The sequence below is a fragment of the Myotis lucifugus genome, unplaced genomic scaffold, assembly GCF_000147115.1.
Source record: "Myotis lucifugus unplaced genomic scaffold, Myoluc2.0 scaffold_0, whole genome shotgun sequence".
NCBI classification, from domain to species: Eukaryota; Metazoa; Chordata; class Mammalia; order Chiroptera; family Vespertilionidae; genus Myotis; species Myotis lucifugus.
The window spans coordinates 2968637-2990147 of record NW_005871048.1 but is presented as its reverse complement, the minus strand read 5'-3'; the positions used below and the strand labels follow the sequence as shown (position 1 = coordinate 2990147).

Genomic DNA, 21511 nt, shown 5'->3' with positions numbered 1-21511 from the left:
TCTCTGAAATGAGGAAATAACATTGGTTCTTATTCCTCTGAGTTGGTTTGTGCATAAGTCTGCTGGAAGGCAGAAGAGTGAATGACCAATGTCTGCTTCCTTTATTAGCAAACAAAAAATAAAAGAGCAATTTATTTCATGATCATTTTCTATCCCCATAAGGGTGGGAAGCTGCTCTTGTATAGTGAAATGACTTCTTAATTGCCAAATCCATTCTCATTCCACTCTTCTATTCTCATTAGCTTCACTTCTCCAAAGCTTTTGACACTGCTTCTCATCCACTTCCCTTTGTTAATCTCTTTTTCCTCCATTTCCCTGATAACCCTCTCTCCTACCTCTCACTAAAGATCTCCTTTCCTAATCCTTCTCCTCATACAGATCACTTTACTGTATTATTCTCTAAGTTTCAGTCTTGTCCTTCTTCTCTGTTCTTGGTATAAGTCTCTGAAAATCTCATCCAGACCCATGGCTTTGACAATCATATACTGATTTTCCCAAATCTTAACTTGCCTAGACACGTGTCTATCACTATCCTGTTAGACACACCAACCTAGATTACTATGTATGAAGCCACCGTCTCTCTAGGTGATGCCCAAGCTGGAGGCTTAGGAGCCAGACATGGGATGGAGTTGCTTTGGTATTACCCTTGTTGTGGGCATGGAGCAAAGGAGAACTGGAGTCTAGTTCCCAGGAAAGTCATGGGAAGTAAGAGGTCAAGATGTTCAGACCACTGGGACAGGTGGAAACCAAATACCAGACCCAAGGTGAGAGTTAGAAATGGTAAGCAGGCAAGACAAGGTTTGATTCTGGAGGCAGAGCCTGGAGAAGTTCCATGAAGTGGTAAAGTGAGAGTGAGGAGCCTTTTATTGGGCACTGATGATAAGGTGGACAAGGGATCATGGAAGGAGCACTGAGGTGGTTCAAGCAGGCCCATCAAAGTCAATATTAACAAAACCAAATTTGTACACCCAAGCCTTTCTTAAGCCTACTCCTCTTCTACTTTAAGAAAAAAATCTTAGTTAAAACCAGTGTTTCTCTTAGTGGCCCAAGGTAGAAATGTTGATTATCTGTGAATTATCTTTGACTCTTTATCTTCTTTTACTTCTTATATCTAGCCTTTTGTCAATACTGGTCATTGCTTTGTCCTTGGTAGGGGAAGGATTTTGCTGGAGAGAACTATGTGTTCTTTGAATGAGAAGCTATAGATTTTATACTCCTGGGACTTTTGTTAGACATCAAATGTTGAGTTGCTTCATCTGAGATTGAAGCTTTCTCCTTGGTTGGAGTGGACATGATGGGGTATAGTGGTAACCACAGGCTCTGACTGTGAGTCCCACCCAGTAGGTGGGCAGGTGGCCGTCTCCATCAGCCCAGTGGAGCCTCCTCTACACTCTGGGCCCCCTTCAGGTCATCTTTCTCTGTGTGTAGTTGAGCTTCCATCTTATAATTCTTTTTTAAACATTTTATTTGTGCTATCATCCTTTTATTTGTGCTATCATCCTAGGTGCCTTTCAAAGATGAATATACCTTCCTATTACACACACACATATATATGTCAACCAGAATTAATGTCCTACTTAAAGCTGTTTGCCCACATTAATCCTTACTCATAAACAACATTTCAACAGCATTTCTGAAGCTTATGTGGGATTGTTACAAGCTGAGTAGTTAGAGTAAGTCCCTGAGAGAGTAGAATTGTCACCAGAACCCCTGCTTCCCACAGATTGATCCTTTGTGTATTATTCCTTCAGTCATGTTTATACGTTGTGCTCATGGAGGGATTAGAGTTATTTTTACATCTGTCCCCCTCACCACATTGTCAGTTAATAAGGGTTGTGACCTTATCTTTGATTCTCAGAGTTCAAGTGCTGTGCCTGGCACATGATGATTCCCAGTTAGGCATTGATTTGAATAATCTCTCAAAGGTTTTTTTGGTTCCAAGAGTCTGTGGAAGAACTTTCTCTGTTTGTAGGTAGATAGAAACCACCAGAGGAGACTTAATTAGCACACCAACTGCCTTTGTGGGTAGCCAAGAGTTAGAGGAAATATATTTTCTTATGCTCTCCAGAATAAACATTTACAAAACCATCTGGTGCTCACTAGCCTCCAATTTCAGAGTGCCCACAGTCTGCCTTTTTTTTTTTTTTTTTGAGAGAGAGAGAGAGAAGGAGAACAAAACAACAGCTTCCAACAGTTAAAAACATTTTAAAAATTCCTGTAATTTGCAATATGTTGTTTGCTCCAACAAAACCCCAATAAACAGATAAGCTATAAGGCCAAGTGAAGTAGAAAATAGTAGAGTACTTCCTAGATTTATTGGTACAGTATCTTATTCTTTTCCACATAGAATAGGAATAAATATGACAAGATGGACAGCCTCTAGGGTGAGGACACATGTCCAAGTTACTCTTGATTTTTCTTACTAGGAAATAAGGTTTCCTATTGATCTTGGCCCAGCAATGTTTGTTGAACCTGCTGAAAATAGAAGTGTTTTTCTTCTGAAATAAAATGTCTAGGTTCATTCTTTTAGACATATTTCTAAGGTGATGTTATTGTTAATTCAGGTACACAAACTTTCAGTCTTATGTTATGCTACATTACAAGAAAGAAAGCCAATGATAATGTGTATTTTCTCCAGAACATATGGTAAAGCACTTGGATATTTCATTTGCACCAGATGTTGCTGTTTATGTAATGGATGCTCAATAAGTATTGTTGACTTATTGTACTTGTAAGACACAAGGAAGAACACTTAGAAGGATTTATAAATTCCATAGGTTACCATAATAATTTGATGTGACTCTATCTTAAGCTTTAGTTTTGTAATATGGGTGGGTATTTCTTCAGAATACTATTCTGCCACCTTTGAATGTGTTTTGAGATTTAGGCTTGTTGAGTAAATAAGTCAGTTTAAATTTTCTAACATTTTTTAAGATGAATCTGTGTTCTAAAATCCCCTAAATTTCTTGCAGCTCTGTTCCCATATCCCTCCTTCCCTTTCTGTTTCCTCTCTTTCCTCCCTCCGTCCTCCTTTGGCCCTTCCCTGGCTGGAGGCCCATCTAATTTCCCAAGTCTCTTTGAATGCAGGGCACAGTGTGTGGTCAGCCTTGCCCCGAGGGTCGCTTTGGAAAGAACTGTTCACAAGAATGTCAGTGCCATAATGGAGGGTCGTGTGATGCCGCCACAGGCCAATGTCATTGCAGTCCAGGATACACGGGGGAACGGTAAGGGACAGTCTTGTATTTGTTTGTAATGGTGTGAGAGGAGAAAGCGTCCAGCGAACGCCTCCATTACTGTGTGTCTGTGACTGTTCTATAATATTCCAGAGCACATACCAGGTATCAGAGGGTTTGACACATTCTTTCCCAGCTCAGTGCATAGGAACTGAATCATAGATGGCAATGGGGAATTGAAGAAACAGAGAAAGCATCAGAAATAAAAATATCAGCCATTCATAACTTATGATGAATATGTCATTCTAAACAGATGAGTGCTTAGGACAGCCACTTTAAGCAAAAAACTTTTTACCTTGTAAACAATTTTGGATAGGTTTATTTTTAAATGGGATGTGTACTTAGGTATATTTTAAAAATATGTTGGACATAATGTTACCTCCTATGATTCAGAATTGTATTAAGGATATCAGTCATTTTCTTGTGCTCCAGTGACAGAGTAAGATGTGATGGGACTTATAGCGCTCCCTGATCCCACGTGGTATCCTGGAAAGCAGGGTAATCAAGCTCATTGGATATTTATGTAAAATCAGAGAAAAGAGACTTGAGAAGCAAAAGAGTATAATGCCTGAAAACAAAGATTTTGGAACCTGTGTCCTCATCTATAATGTTCAAATAATAATTATACGTTCCTCTAAGATTATTATAAGAGTTAAACAAGGACATTGAAGCATTTAGAACTGTGCTGAAACAGGAATATTAACTATTATTATAGTTGAGTGATTTCTATGAACTGTTTAAATCCTAGTGATTTCAATTTGAGTAATGTTAGGACTGTACTAATATTACCTATCTTTTTTTTTAATCCTCACCTGAGCATATGCTTATTGATTTTAGAGAGGGGAGAAAGGAGAGAGAGAGAGAAACATCAGTGTGAAAGAGAAATATCAATTGGTTGCCTTCTGTATGTGCCCTGACCAGGAATCAAACCTGCAACCTTTTGGTATACGAGAGGATACTACAACTAACTTAGCCACACCAGCCAGGGCAAGCTATCATTATTTTTTTGATGGTTTCTGTGAACTAAGAATTCTTTCAACCTCCTTCCTTAAATCTTTTTCTTTTTAAAAGCCTGATATAATTTTATGACTTTTAATAAGATACTGTAGGGTGTTTTCCCCCCAGTTAGACTCTCTACTTCCTTGTTAAATTTATTACTAAGCTTTTTCTAATTTTTGAAAAATCCAATTCCAGTTTCTAATTGGGCATTTTTGGATAAAGGAAAACTTACTTTTGAATACAGGATGGGGCAAAAGTAGATTTATAGTTGTGAGTACATGAAATGCAGTTTATTCTTATATTATTATTTATTAATTATTTTCCATACAAACAACTGTAAACCTGCATTTACCCCACCCTATATTTACTTCTGCCAATCTTTTTCATTAACTGTTATTTTTAGCAAATGCTAAAATTTTTTTATCATCTACAGATAAAGATAAGTCAGTCTCTTCTTTTCAATATATAATGACTATTTCATTTTCTTGAATTATTGCATTAATTAAAACCTTTAAATCAGTGTTGACAAAAAGAGGTAAAAATGGGCATTCCCCTTTTGTTCCTAATTTTATTGGCAATGGCTTCAGTATAGTTTCATGTTTGTCATTGGTTCTTAGAAAACTCTTTCATCCTCAAGTGGGCTTTTAAATCCCTATTTTTCTTAGGAACTTTGTTAGTAGTATATGTTTAATTTCATTAAGGGCTTTTCCATATTTTGTTAACATAAGTAATGCATTTTTTCTTTAATTGTTTGATGCTATGCCTTGCTGACACCTTTAGTGCCTGGTTTGTATGACATGTAATTAGGCTACTTGGTACATTTTTGTGACCTGCATCCTGGGTTGTGGTTATATTCTGAAGAGAGGAGGTTGCTAGATGAGTTCTGGATCCATGTGTCACTAACATCTTATTATAGAAAGATGTGTCCGGAAAGGAGAGGCGCAGGACCAAGCAGAATCCTAAATACAAGTTAATGCAGTATTTTAGTGCACTAAACCTTTAAATGTAATTGTTTTTTGCCCTCTAGGGATTCAAGTCTTAAATCCGAGGCAACACAAAAACAACAAACACATAAGGCAGGCTTATATTCATCTTATTTGGGATACAAGGAAAGGGAATGGCAGCTCATTTTCAGGTGAATTTTAGACTTGAAGCAAGAAAGGCGAAGAGCCAGAGAAAGAGAAGGAAACTGAAGAGGGGACTTGCTTCTTGAGTTGTTGTTCTTGTAACTATTATTATTATTTTTTTTGATGAACTGATGGCGTGACCTCTGTTTTCAATTAGTCTATACCCATCTGGTTTCTAGAGTACACACACACACACACACACACACACACACACTCACACACACGCAGTGAGGACAAGCACATTAGTCATATGAAAGGAAAACAATGTGTGGCTACGGGGCAGTATGTGGCGGAAGGTGTAAGGAAAGGGCATAGGGTCTCTTGCTATTTCCCCTGTGCTGAGCAGTCAGCAGTAACTTGATGACTGAGGTTAGGCCAGAGGCTGCCTGGAGGAGCAGGTACCACCACATGCGTTGCCAGCCAAGCATTAGCAGGATGTGGGAGCAGCTTTCCCAGCCAGAGGGCAAACAGGAAAACAAAACAGGCACCTTGGGGCAGGCAGAGCTGCTCCTGTAATAGGCTTGGGGATGTGTGGAGAGGTGGAGAGGATATTATCATAAGGGAAATGTACAGTGTCACAGCCAAGCAAGAGTAAGGAGAAGTTGGTTCCTAGATCCTCCCAAAAATTCTTCTGAAGGGGTTAAAAGAGTGTTTTTAATGCTAATGGTTGTCTGGGAATCTCTGAGGCCTTTGATGGCCTCGCTGGGGTCTGTGCACATCATGGGTGCTCCCTAATGTCAGCTGGACGGACAGATTTGTGGATCAATTTTTGACTCTGTTCAGATGCAAACTGAGACTGTCCTGCCACGCCTATGTCCATATTGCCCTCGAAGCGAAGAAGAATGTGTGAGAAAGGAGGTCAGAAATTATAAACAGAAATTGGGGGGATGCAGCTTGCTCTTCCGCAGAGGAACCCTGTCCTCTACCTGGGGCTGTGGGAAGTGGGCTCTTTCGCAGCGCTTTGTATATGTTCTCCCGAGAAGTTTGAAAGGCAGGAGCCTGATTCATCCATCCAGGCTTAGTGAGGAATGTGATTCTTTCACTATATCATCGTTTGGCCCAGTTATTCCAGTCATTCTGGGAGGGACATGCTCAAAAGGACAGGGAGACAAGGAAGCTGCCACCCCTTCTATGCCAACTCACTTTCTTTTCCACAAGTTCACAGTGAGATGCAATATCATTATCGAAATGGTATTAATCCTGTGACCCTCATTGGTTTGGGAATTGATATCATGCTGTATCAGTTTATCTCTATTTATTGCTTCCCTATTTTTCCTAATTCCTGGGAGTTATTCAAAATCTTAAAAATATATATAGAAACTCTAAATATCCATATTTCTACTGTGGCCAATATTTATTGCTCTATTTTTATCCACCTCTCTGTCATCTCTCCTAAGAAAATGTATTTCCAGTTTTCCTGATTCCTAAGATAGCTTTTCTTGTTCCACTTGGTACCACAAAAGCAACAGTAGGGGCATTAAATTAGCTGGGAAATGATGCTACTTTTTCATAAAGGGGCCAAAAAGGGGAGATAAGAATGCTTGCAAAAGACTTTTACATTCAGCCAATCAGAAAGGTAGAAGCTACTTCGTGATCGTGTTTATTTTCAAGATGGAAAATGTCTACTTCTAGACATTTGGAAGATGGAAATGGGCATAACTATTATTAACAGAATTCTCCTACAAGTGCAATGTTGACAGAAAAGAAGTGGGAATATGAACCAAGCTTTACGTCCTGGCTACTTTAGGAAGTAAAATTCAAATGGCTTTTTGCCATTTATAACACAAACTAGTAGTATATTTAATTATAGGTTAGAAAGATAAATATGGCCAGGACCAGCTATTATGAATATTGTTTTCCCAGAGAAAAGGAAGTCTCTGCCAAGACATGATAAAATATACACACTGCTTCCCTGTCATTTGGTAGTTGACGCTTTTCCAGGCCTCGGATCTCTACCCGGTCCACCCACTTGAAGAGCTGTGCTTTCTCCTAAGTTACAATCACGCAGCCCAGCGCTTACCATTCGGGTTTGTTTTCAAATCCACACAAGAGGGAGAAACCCTTTTACATCTCTTTTTCTTGTTGGTACTAACTTGCAACGAAACCTGGACAGACAGGTTGCAAAGTTGTCTTACTAGCATTTAGCAGAGCCATGATGGGGCTAAATGATAGGACCTCAGTATTTCGTTCTCTGAAGTTTACATCTTTAAGAAATAAACTAAGTGATGTCACTTATTAAAGCTTCTTACTAGTTAAAAATAGAATACCTTTTAAAAATGCTCTGGTCTAACAATAGGTTAACGCTTGTGTAACTTTAAAGCACATGTCTGATTTTATGTTAAATGCTAGTGCAATTACTCGGGAATTTACCAAATAATTTGTTGAGCAGTTGATTCGAAGACTTTGCCTATTAACACACACACCTAAAGATGTCTAGAGTCTGTGAAACCCAGTTTGCAAGAGGCTCTTTTCCTTGTCTCTATCCCATTAAATATATGCAAGAGCCAGAGTTAACCAGAAAAGTATCAAAGGATTCTCAAGATTTATCCTTTACATTTAAATAGAATTCCTGCCCAGCCCTGGTTTTGTTAGTAACCACACCCTATCATTAAACATATGCAGTCGTGTGGGAAATGTTGGCTTTTCAGCCACTTTGCTGTTGCTTTTCAGTATGCTTCAATGTGTTTTGCACTTGCTGTTCACATTATACCCATCTGAACAGTGCAGTGCTGACCTACATTTTAGACTCGGGCCTGGCACGGCATGGGAAGCGGCTGCTGAGACTCCCAGTGCTACCCCGCTTGTGGCGAGTGCTTGGCTAGACGAGACTCCGTCTCCCTTTCCCTTGGCTAAAAGCACTCCTTCTGCTGCAGAGAGCTCCATCCAGTCACCTTGCCAGGTCGAAAGGAGGCTTGGCTGGCCAGGAACTGGTCCTGCTCTCTCTGGAGCAATGAGTGTTCTCTTCGCTATCACGATTCCCTCCAACAACTCCGCTTCCCCCTGATCCAGCTTCCCAGAGCATGTCCTTCCTCTGGGACTGAGCTCTAATGTTATTTTTTCAAAAGGTCAGTGAAGAGATTTTTAAAAAATATTTTTTTATTGATTTCAAAGAGGAAGGGAGAGGGAAAGAGAGATAGAAACATCAATGATGAGAAAGAATCATTGATCAGTTGCCTCCTGCACACCCCCTACTGGGCATGTGCCCTGCCTGGGGATCGAACCTTGACCTCTGGTTCATAGGTGGTCGCTCCACCACTGAGCCTCTCAGGCCAAACAATAAAGTGAACTTTTGAGGTCTGATATTTTTTCCTTGCCATTTGGCAGCCCTTCTCCCCAACAGAAGACAATAACTTGTTTAATAAATATTTTGCGTTAGGGATCTCCACAGCTTCCTACAACCTGCCTGCTTCTGCTCCCAGGGTAGAATCGAGAACATCTGATTTCAGTACCTCACACCTCCCAGATCTAAAGAGGACTTTGTTTATTAGTTACATAGCTTTAATTGCATGGCTGAGATTAAAAATTAATGTCAATGTGAAAGCCAACAGAATTAAAATTTAGTTTAGAATCTGCTGCAGTTTTTTCTTTGGGACCAGGAAACACGTGTTTTATTTCCTGATTACAGACTGGGACTAACATTTGGACAGTTTCTTTTCTCCCTTTCTTGGTATCTACTAGAATGTTACATGTACCTTTGGCAAGCACTATGTATAAAACATGCTTCATGTCCCAAGTTCATTATTTTATTTACGTTATTTCTTTTATCAGTTCATATTGCTGTTACTACTGCTTGTAGTCAGAGTAATTCACTTAATGCTCTTCATACCTGTAAAGGGGTAACCACTCAATAAATACCAAGTCCAAAAAGTAATTTCAGTTTATACATAACAAAGTCTGACTGTTTCACAAGGTACTAACCAGTCTACCTTCCGCTTCCACCTTCTGCCTGACAGGTGCCAGGACCAGTGCCCTGTGGGCAGGTATGGAGTGCGCTGTGCGGAGACCTGCCAGTGTGTCAACGGGGGGAAATGCTACCACGTGAGCGGCTCCTGCCTCTGTGAAGCGGGCTTTTCTGGCGAACACTGCGAGGCGCGCCTGTGTCCTGACGGGCTCTACGGCATCAGATGTGACAAGCGCTGCCCCTGCCACCTGGACAACACTCATAGGTGAGGGCCCGTTGCCCCTGGAAGGACATGGCCACTATTTGAAAGGAGAGATTGGCAGAGAGATTCCCACCCCAAGACCGTTCCTGCCTCTGAGTTGTCCTGGGCACGAACCACTGAGTGAATGGAAGACTTTTGTGCTTGGTGGGAGGTGGTCTACATCAGAAGTGCTAACACCCTCAGATGGTTGTGGGTGGATAGCAAATCCTATTCTGTACTAATGGTGACTAGCAAAAATTAAACTTGCTGAGGTTAATGGAACGTTTCCCTGAGAGAGGGATTCTGTGACATTCCTTGAGCAGCAAAGATGCAATGAGAGATATGGGTTAAGCCAGTTTAGTATGTAAAAGTCTCACAAAGTGATTCTCACGGTAACATCTTTTGCTTGGCAGAAAGAACATCTGTGTAGAGAGGAAGTGTACCGGTGGACGTTTTTGTGAAAGTGCTTCACATGTGGCTGTCACATGTGAAATATGTTTTCAGAATTGATTACCCTGACATAGAAACTCACAGGGGTCTCTTAGCTCAAAAATCTCTCGAAGAATTTAAGAACAGGAAACCATGATCCCACCCACCCCACTGTACCTTGTCTACCCCTGAAAATATCTTTCCACCCCCCGACTTCCTCTTCCTTCCCCAAGGACCAGATACATATCACTTAGAATTCTGGGTTTCATTTGTAAACTGCTGGGAAAGTTGAGTTTGACCAAAATGTTGTGCATTATACAGCAGCTCAGACGTTACAAGAATTACTTTATTTGCATTCAGCACAGCTGTTCTTTCATTCATGTTTCTAAAAGATAGCTCGTGGCCACATCAGATCTCAAATGCACAAAAGTTAAAAGTAAACACAAGCCTGTGGTTGGTCTCTTTTTTAAACCATTGTTTGGAATTTTAAAAAATGGACTTTTGCATTGTATGCATGTGTGTGTGTACGTGTTTGTGCGCAAGTGCGTGTGCACATACCCACATGCTGGCATACATTTCAGTGGGGCACATCAACGAAATACATTCTTAAGATCTCAAGCAACGTTGTGAGCTACTTGAGTCAACTTTTGGTTTTCTTTATTGGAAAATCCTGCCACTCTTTACATGACAAGGCTAAACAAACATTGGGGAGTAAAAATAAATAATCTCTACAGGATTTTGTTTGTTTTTAACCTTTCCAATATTTAAGGGGCTGGCAGAATTTAGGGACAAGTCATGAGTTTGGCTACCTTTCCTGCAGAAAGCTTGTCCCAGCAAAGGTAAGCCACATGTAGTGACAGTTAAGAGTTTTTTAATGCCAGTGTGCCATTTCATTGTGTGTAGACACAGCCTGAAATCAAATAGATTACTAAACCTATACAAAGGAGCTCCGCTAGGAGAAGAATTGGAAGAGCAGATAAAATGTTGGTTTTATTGTTGGGGACCATGTTAGCAGTGGCAAGTGCAATTGGACAGTTAATAGGTAGTATTTGCATTTCACTTATATTTGCATATAAGCTACAGCAGGGTATGCCTACACATCATTTTTTCACATGGATTCGGCAAATTTAAGTTTTGCTTTTTGGAACTTTCTGGGGGTTTTTTTTCTAAATATTTTTGATCTGCGCTTGATTGCATCCTGAATGCAAAACCATGGACAAGGAGGACCAATTGTACATAAAATTATTTGACAATCACAGATCAAAAGAACACAAAAACTGGTCTAATAAAGCATAACAATCAGAAGTTTAAAAAACAAATAGCCTGTGAAGTACTTTCCTAATAATAAAAGCTACTTTTAAAAATTAGCTTTTACAGATTTCTAGTAAAACCATTTGAATGTTGATTATATAACTGTATCATGTTGAATTCACAAGTGGAGCCAGGCGTCTGATTTTTATATCTTGAACTTCTATGTAAAATTCCTAGAAACATATGGTTCCTTTGAACTAAAAGCCATAGGATATTTTTATCATTTGAAAGACAAGCTTGTTCATTTTACCATTTAATCACGCAAGTGGAGCTTTCTGTTACATAATTTATTATGTGTATTTTAAAACCTTTCATTATAATTAATGAGTTAACTAATACAATGCAAACTATTAGTTTACCTTGTCTATTGGTAAATTTGGAGTTATAAGGACATACATATTGACATATATTGCAGTCGTACTAGTATATTTGGGTAGGGGTTTGTATCAGCATTTGCTGCATTAAAAATAAAATCCTATCCCAAATTTAGTGATATAAAACGATTATTTATAAGCTGGTGACTTTTTTTTTTTGGCATGACTACTTGTGCTGGGCTCAGCTTAGTGGTTCTTTTGTTGGTCTCCCTATGTTCAGTTGGCAGATCAACTAGAGCCTGATTGGGCTGGAATTCTTCACTTACATAGCTAACATTTGATGGGTGAGAGGGGTGGCTGACCCTATGTCTCCAGCATCTAGCAGGTTAGCCTGGGCTTCTCTATATGGTGACAAGCAGCAAGACACAGCCGCAAGCTCCAATGTGCAAACATTTTGCAAACATTTGGTTACGGCATGTTTGCTAATATTCCTTTAGACAAAGCAGGTCACACAACCAAGTCCAGATTCAGTACATTCTACCTCTTGATGGGCAGAGTTGTAGCCATTTTTATTTTGCCATTTATCATATGGTTCAAATGAATTTAAATATATTCATTCATGATACTAGCATTTAGAATTACAGTACTGTTATAGAGCCTAAAGACAGTCACTGTGGCCTGGCCTTTCCACTGAAAACTAACTTTGATGTTGGGAATGATTTTGACCTCTTGGTAACAATACCAATTGATAAAAATAAAATGATAAATGATTATATGTGAAAATAAAACTTGAGATTTAGTAAGATTCCACATGAGATATTTATATTAGCTCTTCTTAATAAAGACGTTTAATAGCTGTGGGCAATCAGGATGTGCCTATTTGCAATTGCCACCTGATTATATTTGAACATTAATAACATCTAAGGAAATGAATAAAAGGAAACTCTAGAACTCATTCTATTTTAGCCAATATTATATTGGGCTTATCATAATTTAACTCTTAAACTGAAAATTTTACTAGAAGATGGGTATATAGTTGTATATGTGTATAAAATGATAGGTGTTCCTATATGTGTATAATCCTATTTTCACAAACACAAAGCAAGCTGTTCTATAGACAGAGACCAGATAGGAGTTTACCACCCTTCAGCCTCGAATCGGCTGCTCTCACATCAACACGTAAATCTATCTCATTACCAATTAAGCTGCCTGCACAAGAACACATCAAACGCCTGCCAAGTGCTCTGGCTTCCTATACCTAATTACAAATTGCAGAATACTAATTTGGGTGTCAATCAATCCAAGAACCAGTGCGCTGCACTAATACTCACTGGGGGGCATTGAATATCAATTTCTCTGTCTGCCTCTAGCTTAGTTCAATTTCCTGTCCCCAAATTATCTGTTTTGTTTAACATTTATGTCTATACCATGAAATTTATTTTCTTCGTTTTAATGTAAAGTAATATTTTCCACGAGAAGATATCCTTTTTTATAGTATGGTTAGATAAGGTAAACTACTTTAACCAATCCATTTCCCAAACTATTTATTTTCCTCTTCTCAGATGTAGGACCTGACTGAACTAAATTTAAGTTGTCCCTGCTTTTTGCACAACACAGGCTTTTATTGGTCCTGCTAACATTTGATCTATGCTCTATCCTAAGTAATAGCAATTCTTTTTTCATATCTAGCTTTCTTAGCAGACTGCTATCAAAGTTCCTTTTTCTTTGGTATAAAAACAAATAACTAAAGTGGGTTTGAGTTTGATTCTGCCACTACCTGTATGAGACTTTGAATGAAGTATTTACTCTTTCTAGGTCCCTGTTCCCTCATTTATAAAATGGGATTACACCCAATACTTAGGATGATTGTAAGGATTAAATGAAATAATGCACATGGGTTGCTGAGCATGGTGTGAGCACACATCAGTGCAGTCCACGCTGGCTGCTAGTCTGTGCATTCACTTACAGTATCATCATTAATGTCACATTGAGTCCCTCTAAGCCATGACTTTGACGTTTTAAAAACTAATTGTAGGGGAAATCTTGCCTTTCTATTTCCAATATAGAGATTACAATTTAACATTGCCAATGACTCAGAGATTAGAGAGAAGCAGATTCGTTTGGGAACCCAAGATCCCTGAGTCAGGCCCTACTACACAGAAACAGTGACATTTTCACTTAATCATTATATATTGTGGGCCTGCTGTGCACCAGGGACAAGTAACAAAACACACCTGCCCTCATGGAGCTCAAAGTGTAGAGGGGAAGGAAGACATTGAAAGATTGTAAAAATAAACCCAAGATTATAGACTGTGGTGAGTAGATGAGGAGAAAGAGCAGGATGCTATGAAAGAGAATGACAGGAGAGACCTGTTTTAAATGAGAGTTGTCAGAAAATGTCCCTGTAAGGAAGATATACTATTTAAGCTTGGACTGGGCGGGGAAGATGGAGAGAGCTAGGCCGAGTGGGAAACAGCATTCTAGGCAGATGGAATATAGCCCATGTGAGGCCCTTGAGTTGAAAAATCTCAACGCTTTTTTCCCCACACACCCTAAAATCCATTACAACTGAGCATAGTAATCGAAATGAAAGAAGAGGTTGGGAAGTAGGCGATGGCCAGATGATGAGGGCCTAAGGGCTTTATGTAGGGTGACCCTGTATCTGGTGTCTCAAGGACCATCTGGTTTAGGCTTGTTGTCCTAATGTCAGTAACTGCCTTTTTCACTCTAAAAATGACCTGGTGTTAACAATTAAGGCCTGTGACAGATGCCTAGGCCTTTGCTTGTGGGAATTTAGTTGTAATAGGGGCCTAAAAGTACAACTAAATAAATTTATGAAAATGGGAGCAAACTGTCCAACCTACAAGGGTGTGGCTGAGACCCTCACTTGACAGATGAGGACGTCAGGCCCAGAGAAGTTGTGTGCTTTCCCTTCGTTTACCCAGGTAGTGGGACAGCTGGGATTCCTCCCTCCGTCTTCATCCATCCCAGAGAATCATTCTTTCCAAGAGTAGAAGATCTGTGAACAGTCCTCCAAGAGAGGTCCTTTAGCAAACGTCTGGAGGCCACAGTGGATTTTGTTGTTGACCCTACGTAGGGGGAGGGTTTTCTCTCTGGAGAGGATGCCCATCTTTAACAGTCTTCCATTGTGAGCAGAGCTAGTTCCATTGTTAAGATTTTCCTTGCTGAGAGGCACATGTGTTTCGAGTGTCACAGAGTGCCCTATTGTGTCCAGCTCAGAAAGGCGTGCATCCTAGCACAGCTGATGTATCCATTTGCTGTGGGGCGACAGCTGGCTGCCTGGCCCATCAGTGTGGCTGCTGTTACAGGTAGAGACAGCTGCACCACCACCACCAGGTATGGGGAGCTTAGAGAAGAAACAGGCTGAAAAGATTGCAGCTTCTGGAGTTCCTCGGACATCACCCCTGGTTAACTGATCAGGTACCATTCCTTGGATGGAGTCCTTTAGATCTTCTCATCGTGTTAACCTTTTATTGAATCGGTGCTTTTGATTTATGAAAACTAAAATGAGTTCCAGACCAAAGGACACAGTAGAGGTAGTCATCCTCCTAGAGCATGATGCTGATCCCATGCAACATTTCTGTAGGACCCACCAGGTAGAGCCGATGAATTAAATCACACCAAGCCTGGGAAGGAAGTGTACATTATTGCATATGGAATTGCCCACGTGATGAGTGATCACGACTAACGCAGCGTTTGCATGGGCCTTGGGTGTCGCGTTTCCCTGAAAGTGACTTGCTCCTCTTATCCGTGCTCTCAGCTGTCACCCCATGTCTGGAGAGTGTGCCTGCAAGCCAGGCTGGTCAGGCCTCTACTGTAACGAGACATGCTCTCCTGGATTCTATGGGGAAGCTTGCCAGCAGATCTGCAGCTGCCAGAACGGGGCTGACTGTGACAGTGTGACTGGAAAGTGCACCTGTGCCCCGGGATTCAAAGTAAGTGGCTCGGCTCTGGAGGCGGGAGACAAGGGTGTGCTGTGGCTCGTATCGGTACCATGATTTATGTGACCTTTTCTGAAGTACAGTGAACATGCTAAGATCAATCCCATCATTAACAAGATAAAGCATGAAAACTAGTAAGGAGCGACACAAGGAATTGCCTTAGAATGATGACTGGGAAAGCCGGTAGAACTATAAATGTGGCATCAATCGTTAATTAATTAATATATGTCAGGAAGTCTGCTGTATTGTAGTTATTCCTTACGTAATTATTTTACTGTTGTATAGGCAGTATAAAATTAGTTTTCCAAGTGGGATATGTATTGTTGTCAACAGTTTTTGTCTTAATTCCATGTATTTCCATGTGATGGTTAGTAGTACGTAAGTTTTTTGGTCCCTTTGGGAGTCTAGAACTTACAGAAATGCCTATGTATGCCAAAAGAGCAGAATTTTGCCTACTCGCTAAGGTTTTTTAGCTATGGATCAGGAATCTTTGTTTTAAAGGAAAATGGGTCGTTTTTGAATTATTTCTCCCATTTTAAAGAGAACATTAAACTCTGAAGGATGTTGATGATTATTCCAGAGAATTTCATGCAGAACAAGAGAATCATAAACTCTCTGAGCTGAGAGATCTTTACAGGGTTTTCTAACCTATGACACAGTCCTTTGGTTGAGCCCTTGAATCCGCCTTGTGTTAAAGAGTCCTTTCTGTGGTTTTTGTTGTTGTTGTTTGGTGTTTTTTTTTGTTTTGTTTTGTTTTTTGGTGAATCCTCACCTGAGGATGTTTTTCCATTGATTTTTAGGGAGAGTGGGAGAGAGAGGGAAAGACAGAGAGAAACATCAGTGTGAGAGAAACACATCGATTGGTTGGTTGCCTCCTACACGAGCCCCGACCAGGGCCCAGGCCAAGGAGGAGCCTGTACGTGCCCTTGACCAGAATCAAACCCTGGAGCCTCTGTCCACAGGCCGACACTCTCTCCACTGAGCCAAACTGGCTAGGACAGTCCCTTCTGTTTTGAAAGGAGGTCACCTCCAGTCACCTCTGTTAACCGTCGTCTAGGTTTAAGGCTCGCTGTCAGATAACAAATTGAATCATGTGGGCTGTTCCTTTGCTGCGCCCACTAATCATGTTATATATTTATCATACAAGGAATTCTAGGAAGCATTGCGATTTAATGTATAGCTCATATTTATGTTTATTTGTTGACAGTAATTTTACAGCTGCAGTTTATTGTGATATAGCTACTTGTCTGAGCAAGGACAAAAGGTTTTATATTTGCTACCAAGGAAACTAATGAAGGCAGCAGGCTTTTGGGGATGTTATTCAACACTGTATCATAAACATGGGCCAGCTAGCATTGCCCTTGACTCTCTAAATTTGTACGGTGGTGACATTATAGCAACTTTGTAATATACAATGTGTTAAAATTGGAGCAGGGGTATAATTAGCATCACCAAGATATATTTTTGTTTATTTGTGCTGGCCTTATTTCAGTGGGTAGAGTTGCATGCATTTTCCTGTTTGCGCCTGTCTAGGGAACTGACTGCTCTGCGCCGTGCCCTCCGGGAACCTACGGGGTCAACTGTTCCTCTCTCTGTGGCTGTAAGAACGATGCTGTCTGCTCTCCTGTGGACGGCTCGTGTACTTGCAAGGCAGGTAAGTGGGTGAAAGAGTCTGTTTTCTGATCCTGGTCCTTTTATCTCCTAAAGTCACAGGAATGAAACCTTAACGAGGGTTCTAGGTCCAGCTGTGCCAAAATTCAGTGCCTGATCTCAACAAGCCCTTCAGCCAGGGGTTCTCCTGCTTTCGTGAGTGGAGTGGGGAGGCTCACAGATGATCTCTGATGAGTCAGGGAAGAGGCTCAGGCATAGGAGATGATCTCAGCTCCAAAAGTCTGTGAGTCTCTGCACTTTGGAGATGCCTAAGCCAAGCAGACATGTGTCCATGCGCCTAAGTTCACTGACCTGGAGTCATGATGAGAAATGCAGCCAAGCACCCATTTCACGTGAGGGCCAGCATGTGTCTATTCAGAGTTCCTGCAGCAGTTAGGACCCTAGGTACTCAGTGCTCATGGTTAAGGGGGTCCTGCATTAAAGACAAGGTTGTTCTTTCAAATGCAAACCTTCCTTTCCCCTCCCATGTAAGTATTTCACTTTTCTAACCGGAACAAAACTCGGCATCACTCTGCATTCAAGCGGCCCCCACGCCGTGTCTCCTCCCCCTTTAGCCCAGGAGTGCTTCTCGTGTTGCCCTCTGTGTGACGGATCACACACCCATGTGGCTGTTCGGGGGCTTTTGTCCATTTCTGTGCTGGGGCTGGGACACTGCTGTGCTTCTCTAAGATGCTTCTAAAGGGAACATGGCTGGGAAAGGCTTGGCAGGACGCCCTGCTGCCTTTGTTTCCTCACGTGCTCTGGCCTTCTTGTCATGGCAGGCTGGCACGGGGTGGACTGCTCCATCCGCTGTCCCAGTGGCACATGGGGCTTTGGCTGTAACTTGACGTGCCAGTGCCTCAACGGCGGAGCCTGCAACACCCTGGATGGGACGTGCACGTGCGCACCTGGATGGCGCGGGTTGAAATGTGAACTTCCCTGCCAGGTACGACCAACCAGTACCCCCGCTGGGAACGCCTGGGAGCCCATGCCAGAGGATTAGCCTCTTTTTGCAGTTTTTTTTTAAGTATCTGAGTGCAGACCAAATCTTAGTAACTATTAGAAGAATTAAGGTACTTGAACTTAAAATGGATATAGGAGTAGACATGAAATTGATTAGCTTTGTAAGAATCATTTTCTTCTTTTCCTTCATCCCAGGTTCTCCTAATCGCCACCCCCCCACCCCCCGCCGCCTCCACCTCCCCGTTAATTTTGTTGTTGTTGTTCTTATACGCCCATCTCTTCCTGGCAGCCAATCAATAGCATTTGCCCAACACTCAGTGTATGCCTGTCAACTCTCCAAATACTGTGTTTCCATTGTAATGGGAAACCTTCAGCATTTGGGGAGGAAAGTGGCAGGGAACTGAAGGGGGTGGTGATGGTGTCACAGAAGTGCTCATTGAGGTGGTAAAAGAAGGTTTGGAAATGGCCATTTTTTAGTGTAAATATTTCTGGAGTCACAAGAATCCCCAAAGGTTTCCCTAGTTCAACACTGACTCTTCCCTTGACCAGCTTTGGAGACATATACATCACTAGACGTTCCCCACTGTGTCGGTCACCACAGACTGACAGAGGGTGCAAACGGAAAGTGGGTGCATTCTCTAGTAACTTGCTGATTTCCCTTTCTTCCTGAATGATGCACAGGCTGCTTCTCTCCCTCTTTTCCATCATTCTTTCTTCCCTTCACAATTCTTTTCTCCTGAGCTGTTAAGCGTTCTCTCCGTGGTGTGTGTTCTCTGCCTCCGGGAGGACAACTGATAGGGGGATGACACTGTGACCCCTGAACACAGCCCCTCAAGAAGGGCCTTTCCCAGGCTTTCTCCGCGTTAAGCAACCCATTTCCCAAAGCAGAGAGGGTCTGCCCTGGGCGCGCTCATGCCCCGCCAACCCTTAGGACAAAGTTAAGTCAGCTTTGCTGCCTCTCAGCCTCCAGTGCTCTCGGATGGGCGTGGAGATCGCCTTTTATTCCCAGTTCAGTTGTGGACAAAACAGAGCCTCTGGCACAATCCTGTCCTTCTTTTGTATATTAGATGCAAGGCCTATGGTTTGGTGGCCCATATGGTAGCAGGGCTAAATCCCATGTAACCCCATAAAACAGTGGGGCCTAAAAAGTGGTTTATTTCTTTTATTTTAATAAGTTTAACAATCTGGACAAATGATTCTGCCATCTAACACCCACTGCCTGTTTCATGCTGGCTCTCAGGTTCTCTCTCTTGGTAATTATGCACCCTTGCTCTTTCCTTTTCTTCTCTTTTTGTTGCTTTTCTGCTTAATATTTTTAATTGATTCTTAGAGAGAGAGGAAGGGAGAGGGAGTGAGAGCTAAACATCAATCTGCTGCCTCCTGCATGCCCCCTACTGGGGATCTGACCGGGAATCAAACTGGCAACCTTCCAGTGCACAGAACAACGCCCAACCAACTGAGCCACAGCGGCCGGGGCCACCCACGCTTTCCTTAGTGCTGGACGGTGTGGGAGGCTTGTAGTGCTCTCCCTTAGTTCATCAGGGCCTGGCATGAAGGGCAGAGCTTGTCAATGCACAGATTCCCACAAACTAAATGATCGCATCCACATGTCCGTTGGACCCCTCAAACTGACATGCCTGTGAGAACACAGAGGTCTGGGAGGGGACGAGCAGGAGGGCGTGCCAACTCGTACCTCATCCTCCCAGAATCCTGACTCAGAACACTTCATCTCATCTAGACTCTTTCATCGAAAGGAGGATATTAACTAGGAAAAATAACAGAAGACTTTCATTTTTCTTTATAACTCCACATATCCCATTGGCAACTTATGGGAAAAACTTAACTAGAGCTATAATACTTTTTAAAATTTTGGAGCTTCTCTAAGTGGGTCAGGCTCCTTCTTTTCCACCTAAGAATAGAATGCCTTGAAGAGAACATTGAACTATTTTATAAAAATTATTAGGAGCAAAAGAAACTATGTTTACAAGTTGTGGTTTATGATAAGAAAAAATATTATTTTAATTAGTTGGCATATTTACATACATCTGCATATATGCATATCAGCATCTTAGTATTATTGATTTCACCATTCATATGTCCCAACCGTATGTCAGACATAAACTAAGGTGTGAGGGACTTTAAAACACTGACCTCCTGGAGCCCCTATTTTGGGGGCCAAGAAGGCATGGAAAGAGGTGTTTATAATGCATGTAGCTGAGGGGTATTGGGACTGTGGCCCCTTTGTCTCCCGTTGTCTGTTTTCCCTGTCCTCATTGCTGTCTCCCATGCAGGACGGCACGTATGGGCTGAACTGTGCAGAGCGCTGTGACTGCAGCCACGCAGACGGCTGCCACCCCACCACGGGCCACTGCCGCTGCCTCCCCGGATGGTCAGGTGAGAGCCCAGGAAATGGGAAACGTGCCAATCTATGCCCAGCGCTGCTCCTTGCTATTTCAAAGACACACACACAGGTCAACTGTACAGAAGGAATGAAAATAGAGTTGTCTCCAGTAAGCTGACACATTTTTACCCAAGAAACATTACTATTAGGCCTAATGAACCTGTAATCCAAAAAGGACTTTTTGTTGAACTGGACAGGACAGTTCTCCTGAGCCTGCATGGAAGGTCCAGCGGTCAGAATTCAGGCGGCCAGAGGGGAGAAGTGTGAATTGCTTTGAAGCGTTTAGCAAGACCTCTGTGGTATTTTGGAGCATTGAGGAAAGAATGATTAAAATAAACCATAGGAATGTAATTGAGCTCACCTTACCGAGACAGAAATATTAAATATTAACATGGTCAATATGCAAATGTTAAAATATTCATTACTAGAATTTGAAAGTTTTAAAACGTAGTTTTTCTTATAATAATGTTTGTCATAAAAATTCATAATATGGTTGAATACCAATTTTCTAACCAAATTTCTCCTTATTTATATCACTTCATGGTTTCAGCCAGGAAGTTTAACAGACTAACAGGGGTCTTAAAAGAAGAATGGTTTTCGCTCATGATGTACAGACGTGGAAGATGGCACTAAATGCCCAAACAAATTGGGATCATGTTCTTTTTTATACACCAATTCAAGCCTATACTAAAAAACAAAATAAACAAACTTTTAAGTACGTTTTAAGAAACAGTATGACTGGCAACGCAATAGGACAGTTATTAAACATTGGGATGAACGAACTGAGCAATTGATGACCATTCTGCTGAAAGTAAAATAAAATGTTGATTGCTGATTTGCCAATTTAAAGTGAAACCTTGTTGTACTAGGGACTGGGTTAGAGGTAGATAAATGAACCAGAACTTCTTTTTAAAATTAACTTCCCTTTGAAGCCATTTGTGTTTGAGTGTGTATTTGGGTGTGTGTGTATGTATGTATTT

At 41.4% G+C, this 21511-nt stretch overlaps 1 protein-coding gene across 1 annotated transcript in view; it reads left to right on the top strand.

The window, feature by feature from the left end:
* The window catches only part of MEGF10 (multiple EGF like domains 10), a 115212-nt gene that overhangs the window by 60548 nt on the left and 33153 nt on the right, over nucleotides 1-21511 (top strand). The window contains exons 7-12 of the mRNA XM_023754822.1: nucleotides 3088-3224; nucleotides 9313-9525; nucleotides 15337-15511; nucleotides 17051-17171; nucleotides 17950-18113; nucleotides 20422-20524. Of these exons, the coding sequence (XP_023610590.1) occupies nucleotides 3088-3224; nucleotides 9313-9525; nucleotides 15337-15511; nucleotides 17051-17171; nucleotides 17950-18113; nucleotides 20422-20524 (913 nt within the window). The remainder of the gene's footprint in view (nucleotides 1-3087; nucleotides 3225-9312; nucleotides 9526-15336; nucleotides 15512-17050; nucleotides 17172-17949; nucleotides 18114-20421; nucleotides 20525-21511) is intronic.